Genomic DNA, 23,826 nt, shown 5'->3' with positions numbered 1-23,826 from the left:
GAGCCTACCAAAAGAACATGCAAACAGGCAAGCCCCCCCTCCCAAAAACAATAATAATATATATATACATTTATTTATATATTTTTGCAAATGTGGGACTCTGCCCCACCTGCCGTGAATGACGAGTTGCCACTGATCATTACATAGGGCCATTACAACACTACCACAGATGTTTCAAGTTTTGAGGGAGAGTGCAATTGGTATGCTGACTGCAGTAGAGCCCACCAGAGCTGTTGCCAGAGAATTGAATGTCCATTTCTCTACCATAAGCTGTCTCCAACGTATATTTAGATAATTTGGCAGTACGTCCAACCGGCCTCACAACCGCAGACCACGTATAACCACACCAACCCAGGACATCCACATCCGGCTTCTTCACCTACGGGACTGTGGGTTTGTACAACTGAAAGAAATTCTGCACAGTCAGAAACCGTCTCAGGGAAGCTCATCCGAGTGCTCGTCATGCTCACCAGGGTCTTAACCTGACTGCAGTTCGGTGTTGTAACTGACTTCAGTGGGCAACTGCTCACCTTCCATGGCCACTGGCATACTGGAGAAGTGTGCTCTTCACGGATGAATCCCGGTTTCAACTGTACCGGGCAGATGGCAAATAGCGTGTATGGCGTTGTGTGGGTGAGCAGTTTGCCGATGTCAACGTTGTGAACAGAGTGCCCCATGGTCTCAGTGAGGTTATGCTGTTATGCTGATGTCAACAGGCATAAGCTACAGACAACAAACAAAATTGCATTTTACCGATGGCAATTTGAATGCCATGATGCGATCCTGAGGCCCATTGTCGTGCCATTCATCCGCCGCCATAACCTCATGTTTCAGCATTAAAATGCACGGCCCTGTGTCGCAAGGATCTGTTCACAATTATTGGAAGATGCAAATGGCCTGCATACTCACCAGACATGTCACCGATTAAATGTTTGGGAATACGACAGCGTGTTCTAGTTCCCGCCAATATCCAGCAACTTTGCACAGCCATTGAAGAGGAGTGGGACAGCATTCCACAGGCCACAATCAACAGCCTGATCAGCTCTATGTGAGGGAGATGTGTTGCGCTGCATGAGGCAAATGGTCACACCAGATACTGACTGGTTTTCTGATCCTTCTGATAAGGTATCTATGACCAACAGATCCATATCTGTATTTCCAGTCATGTGAAATCCATAGATTAGGGCCTATTCATTTATTTCAATTGAATTACTTCCTTATATGAACTGTAACTTAGTGAAACCTTTGACTGTTTCGTTTATATTTTTGTTCAGTATATGTATGATGAGATTTGCAGGTGATATCAGAGTTGGGGTCATTCATTCTGGCAAAGGGTTTAAATTGAACATTACTTTCATTATCGGGATTTTCCTATTGACTAATAGAATTTACAATTCAGAAATGTATAAATGTGACTGTTAAAATGGAAAATATTTTATTTTATCCTACGAAATGACATAATAGACTAGAGCAAAGATTCATGTTCCATGCTTTGGGACAGGAAAAGCCAGGGTCAACCCAAGGCCAGCACAAAGGTGGTGTGAAGATGGAGGACCTCCTTGGCCAAGTGGAGACGCTATGGGAAGTTCTGAGGAGAAGACATCATAGAAGCATGATTGATGCAAACAGCTCTGAGAGGCTCAACTTGGAGGTATTGATTATTGGTGTCTATATACTGATCTGGGCCTGTATTCATAGTGTCTCAAAGTCGGAGTGCTGATGTAGGATCAGTTATGTATTTTACATCATATTAATAAGATTATATGGATAGGGGGACCTGATCCTAGATCAGCACTCCTATTCTGAGACACTCTTTGGTCCCCAGAGGGCAATTTATGCAGCATTGAAGACAAATCCATGCTATCCTTTGTAGAGGGATGACAATCATGAGACAGACAAGGATCGGCTCGAAGGACGCATGTCAGAATACAGGGCAACCACGGACAACGTGGAATTCTGGAGCGTCCCAGATGTCAAGGATCTCTCTGAGACATTGGAGGAAAACGACAGAGGAATGCTGACAGAGCTGCTTAGGTGTCTTGACCAGGATGAAAACTTTGATCGTTGTGAGGTAGAGGAACAGGTAAGGTTTCAGCTTTATCCGTTTACGTGGTTTTCCAAATACCACTTTATTAATGTCCTTCTTGCAACTCGGTTTCCTCAAACCTCTGTAAAAGGAAGGTGGGGTGTGTTTTTTCTCTAGATACATACACTCCCACTAAAACTCCCATTAGACCTCAACAAGACATGGTCACTGGCCTTGCAGGCAAAGCTAATCACACTCCAATTCTATCATCAGATAACTTAAATTAGATTAATACAACCACAATCTACCAAAATACTGAATAATTTATTTGAGTATCATGGCAGACCCTTACTGGACAAATGGATGACCAGGGGTGCATGGACCACCCTATGGAGGAATTGGTGGAGGTCCTGGAGGATCTTGGTGAAGCAGTGGAGAAAAGAGGACATTCCCTCTATCAAAGTCAAGACACCCAAGAACGTATGAGTCAGGTAGGAGTTAACTTAACAGTTTTCTATTTGGATGTGGTCCTCTGTAGCTCAGTTGGTAGAGCATTCCCAGGAACCCCCGTAAGTAAAATATGCATGCATGACTGTAAGTCCCTTTGGATGAAAGTGTCTGCTAAATGGCATATATTATATTATTATTTTCTGTTGCTTTTAACATAAAAAAACGCCACAAATTTGCACACTGTGCTTGTAGTGTAAATAGTGTAACCAGTCAATGCTAGTAAAGTCAGGCTGTTTCTGTTACTATTGTTCAGTTTGTGAAACTCTACAAGCACAAATTGTCATTTTTTACCTATTGGCTAAAATAAAATCTGTGATGCCCCCTCTCCTCTCTTCTCTCCTTTCCTCTCCTCTCCTCTACTAGCAATCAACACTGAAGCTGCGCATCAACCAGCTCTTGTCCAGGTGTGCAGAGTTCAGCATGGACATTCTGGACACTGAGACAGACATGGCGGTCAGATGTGAGCCCTATAGTTCTGAACTCGAGGGACTGCAGGAGCAACAGGATGAGCTAGAGGTATATACAGTGTATGTATGTGTGTTAAAAAGAGGACATTCCCTCTATCAAAGTCAAGACATCCAAGAACGTATGAGTCAGGTAGGAGTTGACTTAACAGTTTTTTATTTGGATGTGGTCCTCTGTAGCTCAGTTGGTAGAGCATAGTGCTTGCAATGCCAGGATAGTGGGTTTGATTCCCAGGACCTATCATCTGATAGGGTACCAGTCAAAAGTTTGGACACACTTACTCATTCAAGGTTTTTTCTTTATTTTTACTATCATGTAGTAACCAAAAAAGTATTAAACAAATTAAAATATATTTTTGAAGAATATAAGTAGCCACCCTTTGCCTTGATGACAGCTTTGCACACTCTTGGCATTCTCTCAACCATCTTCACCTGGAATGATTTTCCAACAGTCTTGAAGGAGTTCCCACATATGCTGAGCACTTGTTGGCTGCTTTTCCTTCACTCTGTGGTCCAACTCATCCCAAACCATCACAATTAGGTTGAGGTCGGGTGATTGTGGAGGCCAGGTCATCTGATGCAGCACGCCATCACTCTCCTTCTTGGTAAAATAGCTCTTACACAGCCTGGAGGTGTGTTGGTCATTGTCCTGTTGAAAAACAAATGATAGTCCTACTAAGCGCAAACCAGATGGGATGGCGTATCACTGCAGAATGCTGTGGTAGCCATGCTGGTTAAATGTGCATTGAATTCTAAATAAATCACAGACAGTGTCACCAGCAAAGTACTCCCACACCATCACACCTCCTCCTCCATGCTTCACAATGGGAACTACACATGTGGAGATAATCCGTTCACATACTCTGCATCTCATCAATGTGGTTGGAACCAAAATTTTCGAAATTTGTACTCATCAGACCAAAGGACAGATTTCCACCGGTCCATTGCTCATGTTTCTTGGCCCAAGCAAGTCTCTTCTTATTATTGGTGTCCGTCAGTAGTAGTTTCTTTGCAGCAATTCGACCATGAAGGCCTGATTCACGCAGTCTCCTCTGAACAGTTGATGTTGAGATGTGTCTGTTACTTGAACTCTGTGAAGCATTTATTTGGGCTGCAATTTCTGAGGCTAATGAGCTTATCCTCTGCAGCAGAGGTAACTCTGGGTCTTCCATTCCTGTGGCGGTCCTCATGAGAGCAAGTTTCATCATAGCGTTGGATGGTTTTTGCGAATGCACTTGAAGAAACTTTCAAAGTTCTTGACATTTTCCGTATTGACTGACCTTAATGTCTTAAAGTAATGGACTGTTGTTTCTCTTTGCTTATTTGAGCTGTTCTTGCCATAATATGGACTTGGTCTTTTACAAAATGGGGCTATCTTCTGTATACCACCCCTACCTTCTCACAACACAACTGATTTGCTCAAACACATTAAGAAGGAAATAAATTCCACAAATTAACAAGGCACACCTGTTAATTGAAATGAATTCCAGGTGACTACCTCAAAGCTGGTTGAGAGAATGCCAAGAGTGTGCAAAGCTGTCAAAGGCAAAGGGTGGCTACTTTGAAGAATCTCAAATATAAAATATATTTTGATTTGTTTAACACTTTTTTGGTAACTATATGATTCCATGTGTTATTTCATAGTTTTGATGTCTTCGCTATTATTCTAAAATGTAGAAATAGTAAAAAATAAAGAAAAACCCTTGCATGAGTAGGTGTCCAAACTTTTGACTAGTATTGTATATATATATTCATATATACACACTACTGTTCAAATGTCACGCCCTGACCTTAGAGATCCTTTTTATTCTCTATTTTGGTTAGGTCAGGGTGTGACTAGGGTGGGTACTCTAGTTTTGCATTTCTATGTTGGTCTGGTATGGTTCCCAATCAGAGGCAGCTGTCTATCGTTGTCTTTGATTGGGGATCATATTTAGGAAGCCTTTTCCCACCTGTTGTTTGTGGGATCTTGTTTTTGTATTGTTGCTTTTGAGCCCTACAAGGCTGTACGTTTCGTTGGTTGCTCTTTCTTGTTTAGTTGCTGGTTATCATTAATAAAAATGATTAACCTACCCCACGCTGCATCTTGGTCCGACCATCCTTACAACGACGAAGGTGACCTCAAAAGTTTAGGGTCACTTAGAAATGTCCTTGCTAATTTTTTGACCATTAAAATAACATCAAATTGATCAGAAATACAGTGTAACATTGTTAATGTTGTAAATGACTATTGTAGCTGGAAACGGCAGATTTTTTATGGAATATCTACATAGGCGTACAGAGGCCCATTATCAGCAACCATCACTCCTGTGTTCCAATGACACATTGTGTTAGCTCATCCAAGTTTATTATTTTAAAAGGCTAATTGATCATTAGAAAACCTTTTTGCAATTATGTTAGCACAGCTGAAAACTATTGTTTTGATTGGAGTCCACCTGTAGTCAATTCAATTGATTGAACATGATTTGGAAAGGCACACACCTGTCTATATAAGGTCCCACAGTTGACAATGCATGTCAGAGCAAAAATCAAGCCGTGAGGTCGAAGGAATTGTCCGTAGAGCTCCGAGACAGTATTGTGTCGAGACACAGATCTTGGGAAGGGTACTGTGATAGAAGAATTATGTATTTACCTGATTGGTTTGATATTAATAGTTAACGATTATATACTTGACTAATTGTAAGACATTTCTGTTCTATTAATGCTGTGTTTCTGAAAAGGGATGGTTTCCACTCTAGCTTCCTGCCGTTAGTCTGGGAGTATAGTCAAGCAATGGGTTTTGCTTGAGATAGCTTGAGCTGACAATGACTTGTTGATTAAAAACCTAAAGTTCCCCAAGAACACAGTGGCCTCCATCATTCTATTTGTTTATTTGTTTATTTTATTTGTGATATCCAATTGATAGTTAGTCTTGTCCCATTGAGAGGCAAAGGTCGAGAGCCATGCGTCCTCCGAAACACAACCCTGCCAAGCTGCACTGCTTCCCGGTCATGGCCGGCTGTGACACAGCCTGGGATCGAACCCAGGTCTGTAGTGACGTCTCAAGCACTGCAATGCAGTGCATTAGACTGCCGCGCCACTCGGGAGGCCGGCCTCCATCATTATAAAATGGAAGAAGTTTGGAACCACCAAGACACTTCCTAGAGCTGGCCGCCCAGCCAAACTGAGCAATCGGGGGAGAAGGTCCTTGGTCAGGGAGGTGACCAAGAACCAATGGTCACTCTGACAGAGCTCCAAAGTTTCTCTGTGGAGATGGGAGAATCTTCCACGAGGACAACCATCTCTACAGCACTCTACAGCACTCGGCCTTTATGGTAGAGTGGCCAGACGGAAGCCAGTCCTCAGTAAAAGGCATATGACACCCTGCTTGGAGTTTGCCAAAAGGCACCTAAAGGACTCAGACAATGAGAAACAAGATTCTCTGGTCTGATGAAAGCAAGATTGAAATCTTTGGTCTGAATGCCAAGCGTCATGTCTGGAGGAAACCTGACACCATCCCTAAGGTGAAGCATGGTGGTGGCAGCATCATGCTGTGGGGATGTTTTTCAGCAGCAGGGACTGGGAGACTAGTCAGGATCGAGGCAAAGATGAATGGAGAGAGATTCTTGATTAAAACCTGCTCCAGAGCACTCAGGACCTTAGACTGGGTGAAGGTTCACCTTCCAACAGGACAACGACCTTAAGCACACAGCCAGACAGCGTAGGAGTGGCTTCGGGACAAGTCTCTAAATGTCCCTGAGTGGCCCAGCCAGAGACCGGACTTGAACCTGATCAAACATCTCTGGAGAGACTTGAAAACAGTGTGCAGCGACACTCCCCATCCAACCTGACAGAGCTTGAGAGGATCTGCAGAGAAGAATGAGAGAAACTCCACAAATACAGGAGTGCCAAGCTTGAGGCATCATACCCAAGAAGACTCCAGGCTGTAATTGCTGCCAAAGGTGCCTCAACAAAGTACTGTGTAAAGGGTATGAATACTTATGTAAATGTTATACTTCAATGTTTTTTTTAATACATTTGCAAAGACATTTTGAATAGGGCTGTAACGTAACAAAATGTGGAAAAAGTCAAGGGGTCTGAATACTTTCTGAATGCACTGTATGGTCCAGTGTCTTCAGAGATATTGTGTATGCTTCAGCTTCCTTTAACGCTCCATAGCATTGTATAAAAAAAACTCTAGAATTGTCAGATATCATCTCAGATTCAGACTTTACACCTGTGTTAAAATTTCGAACATCATTAATAAAGGGAAAGTTGTCTCAAACTATCCAGCATAAGCTGTCAATAGTGTAATCTTGGCTATCCAGTCATGATACATGAGGAGTTCAATCATACTAGCCATGGTATCCCTCTGTAGATTGAAAGACCAGAAAAAAATATAGATTTTGTTTTCATAGCAGAATGCAACCCCATGTCCATTATCTATCATAAGATCATGACAGGCATTATTAGTTCAGAACTCGCTAAATTGGATTGGTTTTGAGCCTCTGTCAGGCTTAAACTCCGATACAAGAATATTCATCTCACCTGCGAAAGTGTAATTGTTCCACATACAGTATAAAACATACAGTATGATCTTCTTTCAGAGGGACTATCAGGTCATAAAAGAGGAGGTGGAGGAGATGGAGGGACTGGCTTCGCAACTACAGGTCCTCCTACCTGAGATGGCAGGGGCTTTGGGGGAGAACGTCCATGCGACCCAGCAAGCTTGGCAGGAGTTGGGCTGGAGCATGGCAGAGAACCAATGCAACCTCCAACAATTTCGGCAACTGCAAGACTTTCTTAGGGCCTACCTGGCCATGATGTAAGGGATTACACATACAGTATGATGTCAAATATTGTTCTTGGTACAACTGGAATGTTGTGCCTGTTTTGTCCTGAATAATGTACATGTAAATGTTTAGTGCTCATGAATGCTTATTGTAATAACCAATTGACCTACTGAGCTCTCTCCTCTCTCTCCCCTACAGCTCATGGACAGAGGACACACAGACTTGCATTTTCTCAGAGGCTTCAGCCCAGCAGTGGAGATTGGCAGAATCGAGTGTTCCATCTGAGCTAGATCTGAGGATAGAGCAGAAGTTTGACGAGTTTGACAAGCTCGCTGCTGCTGGGCAGAAGCTTATCAAGGAGCGACATCACTTGGCAGATATTGTGAGTTCTTTTACAACAGGGGTCACAAACATATTTTGCCCTGTGGACCACAGCCTTTGAAAAGACTGTGATTAATTAAAATATTTTGTACTTTCACGTGTTTTAAAAATTTAACTAGTCTAGGTGCACAAACCCCAATGACCCAACCATTAGAAGAGACTGAAAATATCTGGCAACTGTTTCTACAGATAAAGGAGAGGACTGAGGAACTGCAAAGCATGCTGGGATGGATCCTGGTGTACTGGAGGGCGCAGAAAGACCAGCTGGGTCGGGAGAGGTCAAGGGATTCAAGAAGAAGTGATGCCCCTCAGGGAGACGCAACCAGATTTTCACAAGGCCAACCCCAGGTAGGATATCCCTGCTACCCCCTAAAAAATGTATAATAATAGTAAATAAATAAAGGATATCTCTGCTTTCACGTCAATACGATATTTATTCGTTATAACAAATTCTTTCAGAACAATACCACTGCTCTCTATTAGAATTAGACACATTTAATGCACTGAACTACATCGCTGTGGTGAAGCTACTGTATAGATGTGTATAGAAGACCAAGTGCTTTCTGACAATATTCAACCTGCCCAAATCTTGGCAAATTATGCTCCTAAGGATCAAGGCTTATTGCACAAAACCTAAAAATAATTTAAATATTTTAAAATAGGAGTTATTGAACAAAATCTTTGGTTTTCTTTGCAGAATCTATCCTCTCTGGCAGAACACAACAAGTTCTCGGAAAGACTGTCCACAAAGCACAGGCTGATGGTGGCGAGCCGGTTTGAAGGACCACAAAAATCCCAACCGGGGATAGGTCACCATGGAGAAAACTTTGCCAAGCTGGTAAACGTCACACCACACGTCCCCTTGGCTGTGGCAGTAAACTCGCCCAGCATTATCCTTGAAGAGCCCTGTGCTACTGTCACCCCACTGGGCAGCAGCATCAACCTCATCCTCAGTTTTGACCAACAGCCACCAGGGGGCAGTCTGCAACAGGGGCCAGTGGAGCCAAGGCAGGCAGTGGAACCTGTGCATAGGGTGAGTACAGATCACCACATATTCATATCTACATACCACAAGACAACATCAACCAAATTAAATGGAGGATGCAAAGTTTTGGACAACAGTCAGATTTGAATTATGTTGCTGTAGATGTCTGTAAGCAGGTAGTTGATCCAACGTGTACGATGATGTTATACTGTCAAGTCTACCTAAAAGGCACAAATACACTACATGGCCAAATGTATGTGGACACCCCTTCAAATGAGTGGATTCGGCTATTTTAGCCACACCTGTTGCTAACAGGTGTATAAAATTGAGCACACAGCCATGCAATGTCCGTAGACAAACATTGGCAGTAGAATGAGCTCAGTGACTTTCCATGTGGCACCGTCATAGGATGCCATCTTCCAAACATGTCAGTTTTAACATTTCTGCCCTGTTAGAGCTGCCCTGGTCAACTGTAAGTGGAAACGTCTAGGAGCAACAACGGCTCAGCCGCGAAGTGGTAGGCCCCACAAGCTCACAGAACGGACCGCCGAGTGCTGAAGCGCGCAAAAATCGTCTGTCCTTGGTTGCAACATTCACTACCGAGTTCCAAACTGCCTCTGGAACGGTTTGTCGGGAGCTTCATGAAATGGATTTCCATGGCCGAGCAGCCGCACACAAACACACTTCACCATCTGGCAGTCCGACAAACAAATCTGGGTTTGGCGGATGCCAAGAGAACGCTACCTGCCCCAATGCATAGTGCAAACTGTAACGTTTGGAGGATGAGGAATAATGGTCTGGGGCTGTTTTTCCATGGTTCAGCCTAGGCCCCTTAGCTACAGGGAAGGGAAATCTTAAACCTACAGCATACATTGACACTCTAGACCAGGAGTGGGCAATTCCAGTCCTAGGGGGCCTGATTGGTGTCACAGTTTTGCCCCAGCTAATACACCTGACTCCAATAATCACCTAATCATGATCTTCAGTTTAGAATGCAATTTGATTAATGAGCTGTGATTGCTAGGGATGTAGAAAAAGTGACACCAATCAGACCCCAGAGGATTGGAGTTGCCCACCCCTGTTCTAGATGATTGGTTGCCTTCAACTTTGTGGCAACAATTTGGGGGAGGCCCTTTCCAGTTTAAGCATGACAATACCCCCGTGCACAAAGTGAGGTCCATACAGAAATGGTTTGTCGAGATCGGTGTGGAAGAACTTGACTGGTCTGCAGAGAGACCTGAACTCAACCCCATCGAACACCTTAAGGATGAATTGGAATGCCGACTGCGAGCCAGGTCTAATCAGTGCGCGACCTCACTAATGTTCTTATGGCTGAATGGAAGCAAGTCCCCGCAGCAATGTTCCAACATCTAGTGTAAAGCCTTCCCAGAAGAGTGGAGGCTGTTATAGCAGCAAAGGTGGGGATCAACTCCATCTTAACGCCCATGATTTTCGAATGAGATGTTCGACGAACAGGTGTCCACATACTTTTGGCCATGTGGTGTATTTCAAGGCCGATAAACCCATCCCCACAGCTAATAACACAAAACATCTAGTAGAACCTCAAGACATTCAGGCACATTTTTATTGTGTTGATCTTAAAAAGCTTTAGATTGGGACTGGGATAGGGAGAGCTGATCCCAATGGCTTAGAGCAGCTATTAGTAAAGGAATGTGCTGTAAGATTTCTGTAAGGTCCCCCATTCCAGATGTGGTGTTTCATCAACTTGGCTCACACTCAATGGATTAGTCATGGTCAAGCCATTGCCACTGCAGCTGGGTATGAGACCACCTCATCTCCATGTGATTTTGATAACGTTTGCAGAATGTGTGATCCCATTTTGAAGGCTTGCAGCTGAAGTAATGTCTTAAAATAACATACAGTATTTTCCGACAGAATCCACTACATATTTCATAAAGTTTGCACGAGTATCAAATTGGGTCTTCGTACATGAATCTAAGATGTCTTTGATCATGGTTGCGTAAGCATTTAACTTCAAGGATAATGAAAGTCACATTTTGCAGAGTTTTGTATTTTAACACATCCAAGTATCTTAATTTGTTTCAGGTGAGCACCTATCTGCAAGTCACAGACGGAAGTCCTGTTTTTGAAGAGGTGGCATCGCCTCATATCCCAGACACGAGCCACCTGTCAACCACCATTTCCACAAGCTCAACCAACGCTACTTTCGTACCCCAAGTCAGTACTGTCTTGCTCCCCACCTTACCCAGAACCAGTCCCACCTCTACCTTAAACCTGAAGGGACCGATGAAAAGGAGGAAGAAAATTACACACAGGCACACTGTGACTGGCATTGTCGGAATGCCCAAGCCGGAGGGGGTTACTACCGTGCCCATCGGTGCCGCACACAGAGCCTACACCTGGCCACTGGAGGATAAGAAGGAATGCCGTGCCAAACAAGGGAGTCCAGTAAATACAGAACTCCAACTGTATATCAAAAATAATTCTGTGGTGAGTGTCATAGATGGAAACTCTTCAGACACGTCAAGCATTCCTACCGTTCCTACCATCCAGGGGAATTTCTTGCATGGACCCAATGAGATGACCATTAGGCAAGACAAGAGCCACTATGGCGTTATCCCTCTTGGGTCGATGTTGAGCTTTGACCTGCCCAAGGATTGGGGGAAAATCTCACAGATGGGTGCAAAAGACCTCACAACTGAGAAAGTGCCTTCTGAAGCCAACGGGGACCATGCCAGTCCACCTTTGAATCTGTATAGACCATCGTGCTCAAACACACTCGGTCAGACTCACGTATCGTCCAAAGTAATTGGACAGACTTTCGCCCTCAGTCCAGAGAAGGAAAGGCATCTTGAAGCTGATGGGGAACATGACAGTCCGAATGGTTCACCTTCGATTCCGTGTAGACCGCCAGGATCAAATACACTCAGTCTAACTCAGAAAGTGATTGGGCAGAATTTCACCCTCAGTCCAGGGGACGAAAGTATCTGCAAAACAGGGGACTTTGCTGGTCAAAATGGTTCACCTTTGAATCTATACAAATTGGCAGACTCAAACTCACTCAGTCAGACTCACAAAGTGATTGGCCATACGTTCGCCCTCAGTCCGAAAGAGGAAATGAGCTGTGAAACAGCAAGGCAGGACTTGCAGAAGGTCAGCGCAGAGTCTGCTTCTCTTTTGGTTCAGTGTGTCTCGCTACCTGCGAAAGATGACGCCTATCACGACCTAAGATGCGCCACGAGGAGTCCTGCCCTTGCTGCTGGGCATGAGCACATTTTCTCCAGCACTGTGGGTCTCCACGATGAGGATAAGGTTGAGAGTTCTGTTCCAGTGGCCATTTTGGACTCTAACAAGCAACGCACTGAACCACACTGCAGCAGCTCGATGATGCATGACCACGCCCGCACTGAACCGCCACCGAACCACAAGCACAACTGTTTAAGTGTTCACACTAAGATTCAAGACCTCAATAACCACATATACTTCCCTTCGGCAAAGAGGCAATTCACTTTCCAAAGTGCACTTCGAGTTGTAGAGATCAAGATCTCTACAAGGTCTGGGCGAGTCATTGTGTGCTCTGAGGACAACTGTTGCGTGTGCTCCGACAGCTCCGCACCCATGATGGTATTGGAAAAAGAAACTTCACCCAAAAGAGAACCAGATCATATTCATCCTGATCATTGGCAGTTTGAGGAGGAGGAAGAGGAGCTGGAGGATATTTGGAATGGCACAGACCGGGAAAGAGCGCCTTGAATTACTGTGGTCCAAAAATATGAGGTATGTAAGATCAACAAAAGTGTCCATCTGATATTTGTATATATCTGCATTCAAAACACACACACACAATGCATCTGCAATAGTGTAATACACATACATTCTTGCATTAATATTTCTACACACAAACCAACTGGTTTCATACTGCAAAGTGTAGCCTAAGTAAACAAGTAACATTGATTTAGATTTCAGACTTTTACATTTCAATTCTAAATCAAGTTCTACATGGACACCGCATTAGGAAAAGCTTGAAGTGTATGCATGTCTGTTTTAACACAGATAACACCTTTTGATACAGCCTGAACATTGAGTGAACAATTGTTTGAAACTGGTTTTGCCCTGAACAACTCAATTTTAATCTTCAATGTATTCTCATGTTCCTTCTTCTCCCACCAGGTGGTGCCCATGCCACACTGAAGCACAGACCAGTGACCAACCAGCCAGAGATTAAAGTGGCCCTAAACGTATAGCGTCTCAGAGTAGGAGTGCTGATCTAGGATTAGTTAGCTTTTTTTTAGATCATAATGAATAAGATGATATGACAGATCCTAGATCAGCACTCCTACTCTGAGATGCTTGTGGGATTCAGACCCAGATCTATGATCAGTTTATTCTGCCCCTTTTCCAACCTTGACTCCAAATGGACTTTTACTTCACATTGTCTCAGTGACATTAGAGGACTATCGTGTGCAAGCAGCAGTGGTGGAAAAAGTACTCAATTGTCATACCTTAATAGAAAATGACTCAAGTCAAAGTCACACAGTAAACTATTACTTGAGTAAAAGTCTAAAAGTATTTGGTTTTAAATATACTTAAGTATCAAAAGTAAACTGAATTGATAAAATGTACTTAAGTATCAAAAGTAAAAGTATAAACCATTTCAAATTCCTTATATTAAGCAAACCAGATGGCACAATAATAAAACAAATGTTTTAATAGACGGATAGCCAGGGGCACAATCCAACCCTGAGACATAGTGAGTCCGCCAGATCAGAGGCAGAAGGGATGACCAGGGATGTTCTCTTGATAAGTGTGTGAATTGGACCATTTCCCTGTCAAAATGTAACAAGTACTTTGGGTGCCAGGGAAAATGTATGGAGTAAAAAGTACATTATTTTCTTTAGGAATGTATTGAAGAAAAATTTAAAGTTGGCAAAAATATAAATAGTAAAGTACAGATATCCCCCCAAAAATACTTAAGTACTTTACACCAGCTGCAAGCAGTCTGCAAGAATCTCACTACAGGAGACTGAAAACATCCATACAAGACCAAAGTAGTTATGAATGTACTGTTCTTCAATAAGGGAAATTAGCTAGAATTCCCCATATTAAACTCTTACCTGTGATTTTGACTAGGTATCCTCAACCCATTTTTTTTTAACCCTTATTTTACCAGGTAAGTTGAACACATTCTCATTTACAGCAACGACCTGGGGAATAGGTACATGGGAGAGGAGGGGGGATGAATGAGCCAATTGGAAGCTGGGGATGATTAGGTGGCCATGATGGTATGAGGGCCAGGTTGGGAATTTAGCCAGGACATCGGGGTTAACATCCCTACTCTTAAAAGTGCCATGGGATCTTTAGAGACCACAGAGAGTCAGGACATCCCATATCAAACGTCCCATACCAAAGATGGATTTCCACTCAATAATTGATGGATGTCAATGGCCAATGGAGGGCCGAAGCACTACAATCTTCTTTGTGTCTCTTTCCATTGGTTACTGGCTGTTACCATGACTTGACTGCCTGATACAACATAAAACAATACACATTACTGTATTGAAGCAATCAGACACTTGATGCAGGGTCACAAATAGTGCAATACACTGAACTGAATAGACTTACCCCATGGAATACCATACAAGATGATCAAAATGTATTTGCTCTGTCTCTTTAATGCCACTTGGTGTCTAATTTCTTTCAACTGTGTATGCAGGGCACATAAAGGAAGAACTGCCATTGATACCTATTTTAATCTGCTGTACAGTAGACTATCATTTATAATTGTAATCACTTTTGTAAAGAAAAAATAAATAAATCAAAGATAATTTGCAGTCTCTGTTCATATTGAATTGAAGTGGTTTGTCAGTTTATTAGTTGTAATAGAGAAGCCTATTTCAGGTTATCATGAAGAAGTTCAACCTCTCATACTCTTTCAATGAATTTGAAGTATCTAGGAAGATTGCCTTTCGAGTAGACATTTTAGAAGGCCAGGCTCAGATATATTCACTTTATTATTGTTACAAAAAGCAAGACAACTTGTAGTCCAATTCATGGCTGTGCAAACTTCCAGTTTGGGCTAGTAATGGACCATTTAAGAGCCTTCATTTAGATAGTCTACTTTATGTGGACCAAAGTGGATTCATTGTCGAGCAGTACAGGAAAGATAATGTGTCACTACTATTACTTATGCTCACATTTTCATTACTGTATTCTGTATGATTTTACTCATTCTTTCTGCATTATCTGTGTCTATGTTTCAGTAATTACAAGTGATGATTGACATCTCAGAGAACAAACGAACAATAACGTCACGGTAGGTCAGCCTATCCCTAAACAAATTACCGCATGGGATAGGCGGGACTTCTGCCGATGCTGCCAGCGCGACTCAACAGAAACTAGTTGTATAGACAGACACAGCTAGGCCTATTGATACAGTTCATGAATTGTAGGGACGGGGCTTTGTCTAGTTGCAATTGCAAAAAGTCATTGATAAATACAGTTTATTCTTCAACTAGGATGTTAAGACTTCAAGTTAATCGTTTTGGATAAAATGGGATGGGAGTTATCTAGATCTCGCCTGAGGTAAGATCTTTTTTGTTGTTTTAAGTAATTCGATTAAAGTAGCCACATTTATAAGAATTACACGTTGGCATGAATTGATTTGAAAGCTGTTCAAATGGTATCATAACCGAATGCAACTTTAAAAGTCGGCCTGACCAGCTAAATCTGGTGTCGAATGGTAAAAACAACAGCGAGATCTGAAAAGGGTCTGCGATTCTATTGTGCTGTGAGTTCGCCCTCAACAGCGGGCTCTCTAGCCTAAATTACATTAACTTTTCATTAGAAGCAAAACACCGTTCATAAATTGTAAACTGGACTGATATTTTGTAGGCAGAATTGATACGATACGGCTTCTTGATATTCTACAAATAACAGCGCTAGCTCAACTTCTTTCCTTTGAGTCAAATGTTGATTGTTTGCAAAACTCAATGCATGTTATGTTGGGATTCAAAGGGAAAAAGGTAAAAACGACAGTGGTGTGAAGTAGGTATACAAACCTTTTGCCAAAATTATACAAACTTTTTTTGTGAAGAATTCTATGAGAAACAGTGACATACACACCAAAAATGATACATCCTATATTGGTCTTTAAGTCAGGACAACCTAAAGGCGTCCGCATACTTCCCGTCTGGTACAGTTCCTGCATATATTATGACGACATTTTGTGACGTTTTTGGTTTTCGGCAAGTTTTTTTTTTCTTCGGTTGTTCGTGCACAGATTTTTGTCTCGAGGCAAGCCGAAATAGGTTGAGGAAGATTGGTGATTGGTCAACAGTAGGGATTGTTCAATTAAGTGTTTGTAATTCAAGGAGAGACTAATAGTTTTTTATGCAAAAAAATGTACTTGAGAAAAACTGCACTAAACACCATAGTTAGATGTAAAATTGCCCAACTATGATCTCCTTGACAAAAAAGTGAAAATAATGACTGATTTCTTCAGTTATTTTAGATTAATTCAGACTATTTTGAGGAAGTGTATCTGGCTATGGTGTCTTAAGATGGACAAACAGTACTATTACCGCTTTTTCTTGTTTTTCTAGCGAAGCACCCTCGTTTGGGTCCCCTAGCAGAAGCATGCAGTAGGCTTAAAGGCCTGCATGCTTCCCGTGGAGAAATATTCAGAAACAGTTTGTGTATATATTATGACAGCATTTTGTGATGTTTATGTTCGTTTTGGACTTCAGCAAGGGTTTCTTCGTGCGTTCACAAAAAATTGAGACAAGCCGAATTTCGGTAGCCGAAGTTTACACCCCTTCATCAGTCATTGTTCAGCAGTAGGGATTCTTAAATGAAGTGTTTGTTGTCATTCAACGATAGACGACTCGTTTTCATTCAGATTTTTTCACTTGAGAAATACTGCACCAAAAAACTGAGTTGGATGTAAAATTGCGAGACTATGATCCCCTCGACGAAAAAAAACAAAATGAATCACAGATTCCTTGAGTTATCTAAGATTCATTCTGACTATTTGAGGAAGTGAATGGCTACTGGCTATGGCACCTCAAGATGGACAAACAGTACTTTTGCTGCTTTATTCTTGTTGTTCAAGTGAAGATGTGAGCACACTCGTTTGGCTAGGTGCCAGCCGCACTGAAGCATGCGGAAGCCTTAATAGTTAGCCCTTGATCATGACTCATTGGATGAAGGTCATTGGATGAAGGTGTCATCTGTACTGGGGAGTTCTGTTAAGAGCCCTGACACTCGTTCTGAACATTGACATGTATTGCTTGTGGTACAGTTTTGGAAGTATAACGACTTCATATTTCATATCAGCAAGAAACGTTCAATTGATACACAACTTTTTTATGGGGTTAGTGTTCCCACAAGGCCATATCTCCATGTTAAAGCAAAAATACGGAAGACATTGGGACCACTGTGCTATCTAGCATGCTCCGAACACCTGTGTGCAACGGAAGAAGGCCGCCAGAAACGTCACTGAAAAATACTGTCGGCTACAACTGTGATAAAGCTGGTTAAAACAGTGTGTATTTTGCATTTGTTAAATTATTTTGTTGGGATAGGAAAGTAAAGCGGTTTATTTTTCTAGAATCGTATTGCAATTGAGAATCAATTCCCGTTTAGATGGAGCATTTGGCTGTTTTGGCAGCCAGAGCCAGTCTACCTCTGAAAATAACATGAGGTCCTTTGACCTTTAGGAGTAACGGCAATGTTAGGCTCCTTAAGAGTACATCTTGGGCTTGATAATAGTAGGCCTGCTATTGAAACAGATAAATACGTCTGTCAACGGAGTCAGAAATTCACAGGTTTCAGATTTGCCCCATGTTTTTTCTCTCAGGTTTTCGCTCACACCTTTTTAAATAGAATATCTAATTTTGTTGTTTTCCTAAGTCCACAACAATGCTGCGTAAACCACATCAGGAGACAACTTTTGAGATCTGGGAAAAAATGTAAGACATTTTTTATTTTTGAGTGTAGTTTCCCTTTAATTCAAAGGCTCAGGTACCTAACACTGTGGTTAGTGGTGTTTCTGTTGCACAGGAGATGGAGTTTGCAAAACAAATGGCCACTGGATTGATAACAATAATCATGTTATTATTTTGCAAGGTAGGCATAGGCTAGTTAACATTTTATTGAGAAGGTTTTTGGGAAAGCCCTTCCATCTACCTGAGGACGGATAGGCCTATCATTAGCATTGCTATATTTTTCCTGTTCCTTAATTGTTTGAAACCTGGACATTTTATTTCATATTATGAGGCATTTCTTACCTAGCTTCAAAGTAGCCTATAGCCAAAATTCCACCATAGAAATGTGGAGGCAATTTATTTTATTAAGCCTTCCTCAAATGTATTATCCTGTTCAATTAGTGTTCTTTCATTGTCTAGCAACAAGTGTTCTTTCATTGTCTAGCAACCAAAGGCATTATCCTAGTCATATTGGCAACCCATGATGACTGTTGCATCTTTGGATCACTTTCTACATTTCAAATGGATATTTCCGTCTCTGATGGTATGCATCTTGGGCATTAAGAAGTGAGTATATGCAATGACCATTGAAAATAAATGGTTATACGCCGTATACTTGCGTATACCCTCCACTACGCCACTGAGTATGCCTTCTCAAATTGGATTCGTTTGCTCTACAAGACATTTTGTATAGTTTCTAATCAATCTATCCTAAGTATGTAGGCTGTTGCTAAAAATGGTGTTTTGATAGCGTAGTGATGATGATATTATTATGCTATCAAAATAAGTCTCACACACACAAGCATATATGAGGATAATTTGTCAACTAAACTAGTTGGTACCTGTGTAAAGGGTTGGGTTTTATTAAAACTAAGTCTGTTTCTTCTACCCAGTGTGGCAGTGTTAACCTTGACAGTCCAGCTGTTGCCTTCATCAGCCTACAACGCGGCACTTTTGATTTCAGACTTTTGGAGAAACGCCTGCTAAGTGCATCTTCTTATAGCTCGCTGATGCTTTGCGTGTTTGAGACGTCAAACACAATGACTTGTGAAGTGGTTTATTGGGCCACGAGAAAAGGAGTCTGACAGAAATGCTCAACTTTGAAAAGAGGGAGTCGTTTTCTCCAGGATAGACCTTGGTAGATTAAGAGGCAGCCAAGAATACATTAGCCGAGATTAGCTTTTTCCTAAATATAAAGTCCCCAAAACACACGAGGATCCCTAAAAAAATGGCTATGGGAACAAGGGAAGTGCTGTGGTCCTTTGGCTCCCAAAATCCTTCCACTCATCAACATGCCTAAAATGCTCAAAACTGGCAACCTATTCTAGCCTGCATACCCTCCTCATATGGCTAAAATCAATAGCATTTGTATTGCCAAGCGCCTGGGAGGACAAGCTTAAGGGTGATTTGTTTGGCCAGATTAGCTCCTTTTATCTGAATTTGCAAAAGTACCTGTCAGCACTCAAGCCCGCTCAATGGGGCTCCAACTTTCTTTACTGGAGGCAGCTAATTAAAAGGCATGGCTTTTGTTTTGTAAACCTGTTCCTGGAATGCTGGACAGCTGAGACGAGCCAAGCCCGTTTATAGATGCAGTCCACACTCCAGAGCAGTGTATTCAGGGTATTTTCTGTCTGCATTAAGGTCCCCTTGAGCAGGCCAAGGAAAGTCGTCCCTCAGCAAGGTGTTCACTGTAGATGAAAGTAATCCACAAATCCTTATCTGCGTTCCCTTTTCCCCCTTTTCCACTCTTGATGTTTGAAAACTCAGAGTACTTCTTACTGTAGGGCGTTGGAGTGTAATGTTATCTGGATCTGTTGTTTGTGGGTCAGGTTTCTCTACTCATCTCCATATTCCCCACCTCCTTGTCCTCTGCTTCGTTGGTTCCCCCGGGGAGGTTAAATAATTGGAGTGTGATCTCATCGCCAGTATCCTACTTGGCAGGGATGATCATGTGCATTGTTTGCGTGATTACAGATAATGGAGTGCGAGAGAATCAATCCTGACGTGTTTCGTGTTCCTCCAAACAAGGTCAAGAGAGGAAGGACTAAGTGCCATACTGCTGTAGACGAAACAAGTTCTCCTCTTGTCCTTCACTTGACCTTTTTCTTACCCTGCCCAGTAGTGTACCGCACATATTTCAATTCCTAACCAGGTGTCTGCAACTTTGTGCCGCATGACTAGAAATACTGTGTGGTGCAGAACAGGAAAATGGCCACTGGCGATAGTCTGCACATCGAATCATCCACATGTGTAACCTGACCGCAGGCCAGCTTGCAGACCTATTTCAATGTGCATGACTAGAAAGGCTGCATGATAGTGTTACAGACAAGGGGTTTTGGGACTGGGTAAACACATTTTTTAAAGGGCCTTCAGCAACTCTTATGACCCGGTATCTGGTAACAAGGGAATGCACGGACGCAGACTGGGATTAGCTAGCCTGGGCCGTCTGTGCGAAGGACAGCGGTAGCCAGGCCTTTTCTTGGTGTCCCTGCATGGAGTCCCGAAGTCTCTGCTGGAATCCCTGTTGACCTCCCTTCATCTGGGCCACTCTGGGGGTCTTTAATGATTTGATTTCACCATGAAGCTGGAGGGAAGAGCTGCCTCCACAATCACCTCCCTTAATTCCCAATTCTCCATACCACAGGTGAAAGGAGACTGGCCAGGTATGCGCCACTCCTCTGTAAACCCCATAGAGAGTTTAGTTGCAGGTCGATGGAGAAAAAAAACGTATCCTTTCCCATGATAGCAGCAGAGAGCCCTAAAGAGGCGACACCAGCTCGGGGGAAAGGCCTCTGACTTCCGCTCTACTGATCGCGGTGACATTCAAACGTGAATCACCTGGTCTTAGCACGCTGCTTTGCCAGCCCAGCTAGTCAGTCACGGGGGCCATAGCCCTTGCAGGGTGACAAATGGGATTTAACAGGTTTACCAGTATGGACGGCTTTATTCACTCGACTCGTTTGTGTGTTTAATCTATTCTTAGCTGTAATTACTATACGGTGACTGGGCCTGCGCGGTGTTTGGGCTGGTGCCATAAACTGGTCAGGTGATTGACTTAGGTCACGGACCACGGTCAAGGTTTAAGGTCAATTAAGTGGATTGCCTGAAGTGCAAGGAGTTAAAGCCAATTAAATATTTAAATACCGAAGCAACCTTTTGATGAACTTCCTAGACGGCACAGCTCTACTTTTTCGAGTTTCGAAGAATGCAAAATAATTTCCGGTGTGTAATATGTCAGCATTTCTTCATAGCTATGGCTCTCGGTGGGTCCTTGGGAAAAATATGAATGACTTGAATCAACACTACTGCTGTTCTCTTACACTCCTGTAAAGGAAGGATAACATTTAGCCTGCTCGTGTGTTGTTGTAACCGCATTCCCAGTCTCTGTAACCGTTTGGAACCTCTGCGCTATCATCTGACATTCTCTCTATCCAGCACCACATACTCTCAAGGGAGTGGATCAAGCTGCTGGCAAGGCCTTTTCCAAACACGCAGCCATCTGCCTCGACACCTGACACCATAGCCCACACTGGGATCCAATTCGACTTCTCCTCAGACACACGTTCGTTTCTATTAAAGACCGTTTCAAAGCTGATGACAGAGCTTTATCGCCGCCAATCGAATAGATGGCCTACCTTTATTTTCACCCAGAAACTAATCTGTTGACGACATGTTTTAGTATTTGAAAATGACTGTGGACCAATCAAGTGTGCCTGAATGCTTTAGCTGGGGCGGTGTTGAACCGGTTTGGATGCGTTTCAAATTAGATGTGACAAATGGATGCTGTGTGCAATCTTGCTGACAAGTATAAATGAGGACTTTGGGCCTGTTTGTAAATGTATTTGTTTCATTGGTTTGTGCAAAGGTTATTTTTGACTGTGCTGAGTTTCTATTCGTAACATTTTCATTTGGCTGAATTGATGGTTATCGTATCTTTAAGTTAGTAGTAATAGGAGGCCAGGGCCGATACAGTTGCTAAGTACACACTTTGTTTCCAGAGTGCTCGGTGAAAGTAACTTTAGGATCTTAGACATTTTGAACTTTACATCAAGCTACTAACAAAGACAAGTGCAACGTTGCTTAAAACAAACGGTGTTTAAAGTAGACGGCCACCTTTAATTTCCTCAAGGTTGAAGCTGTTTTCAGGATGTCAGCAAATTGCCTCCGGGTGAATTTTTTTATAATTTCAGCTCTAAATAACCTCTAATTGACAGGCACTTCCTTGGTTGGTGTCCATCTGGGAACTACGAAACAACGAATCGAGCTTGATGGGTCTATGAAAAGAAGGAGGAGCCTCATGCTATTGTAGAAACACCTGTCAAAAGGTTGGTAAAGCAACAACCGTTGTTGTCATTGAGGTGTATGCAATCAAAAGACAGACCGGTTTATTTAGAGTGTTACGACACTTGGAGGCCTTCGTAACTATTGAGTAGCGATGCGCTACAAAGCAGTAGTGTGGGTGTCTACATAGACAATCATCTGGGGCTTGTCTTAACTGGTCAAAGCAAAAAAACGTTGTCATATTTGGTCACCGTCTCGTTGAAGTTTTCTATTGGTTCTTGGCAGCTGTGCTGACAAGTTTCTTGTGTTTTTCCTCTTTAACACTACTAATGCATTTGAGGATTGAGCAAGGCTGTTTCAGTGACAATGGTTCTGCAATTATTAGTGAATGACAAGCGACTTTGTAGTTGTGTTAATGTGTACATTAGCCTTTTGGGGACATTACTCTCCATTTCTGTGCTTTGCAACATTTGTTTGCTCGATTTACTAATCGTAGTTTGTTACATTTAGTCCCTCAGCGCTGTCAACTCCAAATGGGAGTCCCACAGTTTGTGTTATTTCAGCAACGACATGGGAACCATTTAGTATTTCCATTTGTCATTGCCAGAGGAGACAGCTTTCGAGCCATTTGTCTAAGAATTAATGAGGATGTCGACTAAATGTCCTCGACAGTAGAGTACAAATTATGTTGTTTGTGGCCTACAATTCCCACCATATTACACTGATGGGATATCCCATGGCATTTCTATTTTTCTTTGTGGGTTCGTTTGTGTGGGTGGATGAGGAGCCCTATATGCTTGATTCATTTATGTGATCCTCCTTAACCCTTTGCTTGTGCTGTAAAGGAAGATTAGTTTGCTCTGACTGCTTTCGTAACAAATCTGTCTTCAAGTATTGTTATTCTTCGTCGTTTAGTGGATGGTGGTAAATAATAGGGCGACAATGTCCTTTTTCTGGAACACACTATCATTAGAATTATTATTGTGATAATGACAGAATGACACTGGGTGTGTCAAAAGTAAAAGTCCTGTCAATGACCTATCACTGCACTGAAGTTCTCCCCTTGGTGTCGGTTAGTTGCAGGGGCCGATTTACCAAGTCTTTATACGTGCTTGACCTGTACAGCTGTCTACCAGATGTCTTCCATATATTTGTGAAAGATTAAGAGAAGGATCTATATTTTTCTTCTAAGTGTCATTTGGCTTAATGACCTTTCAATGACTGAAACATTTTCAAGGGCTAAAATAAAGGACACCATGAAAAAGTTGTTGCCTTGTTCAATCTTTCAGATAAAAACTAAGCCCACCTTACCAGGTATTTTCATACAAAGTCAGGAAAGCAAAGTCTGCCACGTCATTGACCCTGAACTCAAGCTTGTGATCACCGTAGCACGGCCAGAGGGGTTAACTGCAGCCCCTCTGAAGCGAAACAACCTGGGGGA

General features: G+C 42.4%; 2 protein-coding genes across 4 annotated transcripts in view; both read left to right on the top strand.

Moving 5' to 3' along the window:
- Window positions 1-13,679, top strand: part of LOC120032624 — a 30,861-nt gene extending 17,182 nt beyond the window's left edge. Inside the window, exons 10-20 of one of the 2 annotated variants that reach the window (XM_038978795.1) lie at window positions 1,502-1,651; window positions 1,874-2,083; window positions 2,371-2,517; window positions 2,900-3,052; window positions 7,587-7,804; window positions 7,971-8,154; window positions 8,343-8,501; window positions 8,851-8,991; window positions 9,121-9,186; window positions 11,206-12,897; window positions 13,291-13,679. In XM_038978795.1, the coding sequence (XP_038834723.1) occupies window positions 1,502-1,651; window positions 1,874-2,083; window positions 2,371-2,517; window positions 2,900-3,052; window positions 7,587-7,804; window positions 7,971-8,154; window positions 8,343-8,501; window positions 8,851-8,991; window positions 9,121-9,186; window positions 11,206-12,873 (3,096 nt within the window). In that variant the 3' untranslated portion in view covers window positions 12,874-12,897; window positions 13,291-13,679. Of the gene's footprint in view, window positions 1-1,501; window positions 1,652-1,873; window positions 2,084-2,370; window positions 2,518-2,899; window positions 3,053-7,586; window positions 7,805-7,970; window positions 8,155-8,342; window positions 8,502-8,850; window positions 9,187-11,205; window positions 12,898-13,290 lie in introns of both variants that reach the window. The other variant, XM_038978794.1, reaches the window with a different exon arrangement.
- Window positions 13,680-15,532: 1,853 nt separating this feature from the next.
- The window catches only part of LOC120032530 (signal-induced proliferation-associated 1-like protein 2), a 94,991-nt gene continuing 86,697 nt past the window's right edge, over window positions 15,533-23,826 (top strand). For both annotated transcript variants that reach the window (XM_038978670.1, XM_038978669.1), the window contains exon 1: window positions 15,533-15,702. The gene's annotated coding sequence lies outside the window, so the exon portion shown is untranslated. The remainder of the gene's footprint in view (window positions 15,703-23,826) is intronic.

The sequence above is a fragment of the Salvelinus namaycush genome, chromosome 39 (assembly GCF_016432855.1).
Source record: "Salvelinus namaycush isolate Seneca chromosome 39, SaNama_1.0, whole genome shotgun sequence".
In the NCBI taxonomy this organism is placed as follows: Eukaryota; Metazoa; Chordata; class Actinopteri; order Salmoniformes; family Salmonidae; genus Salvelinus; species Salvelinus namaycush.
This window is presented reverse-complemented; position numbering and strand designations above follow the sequence as displayed.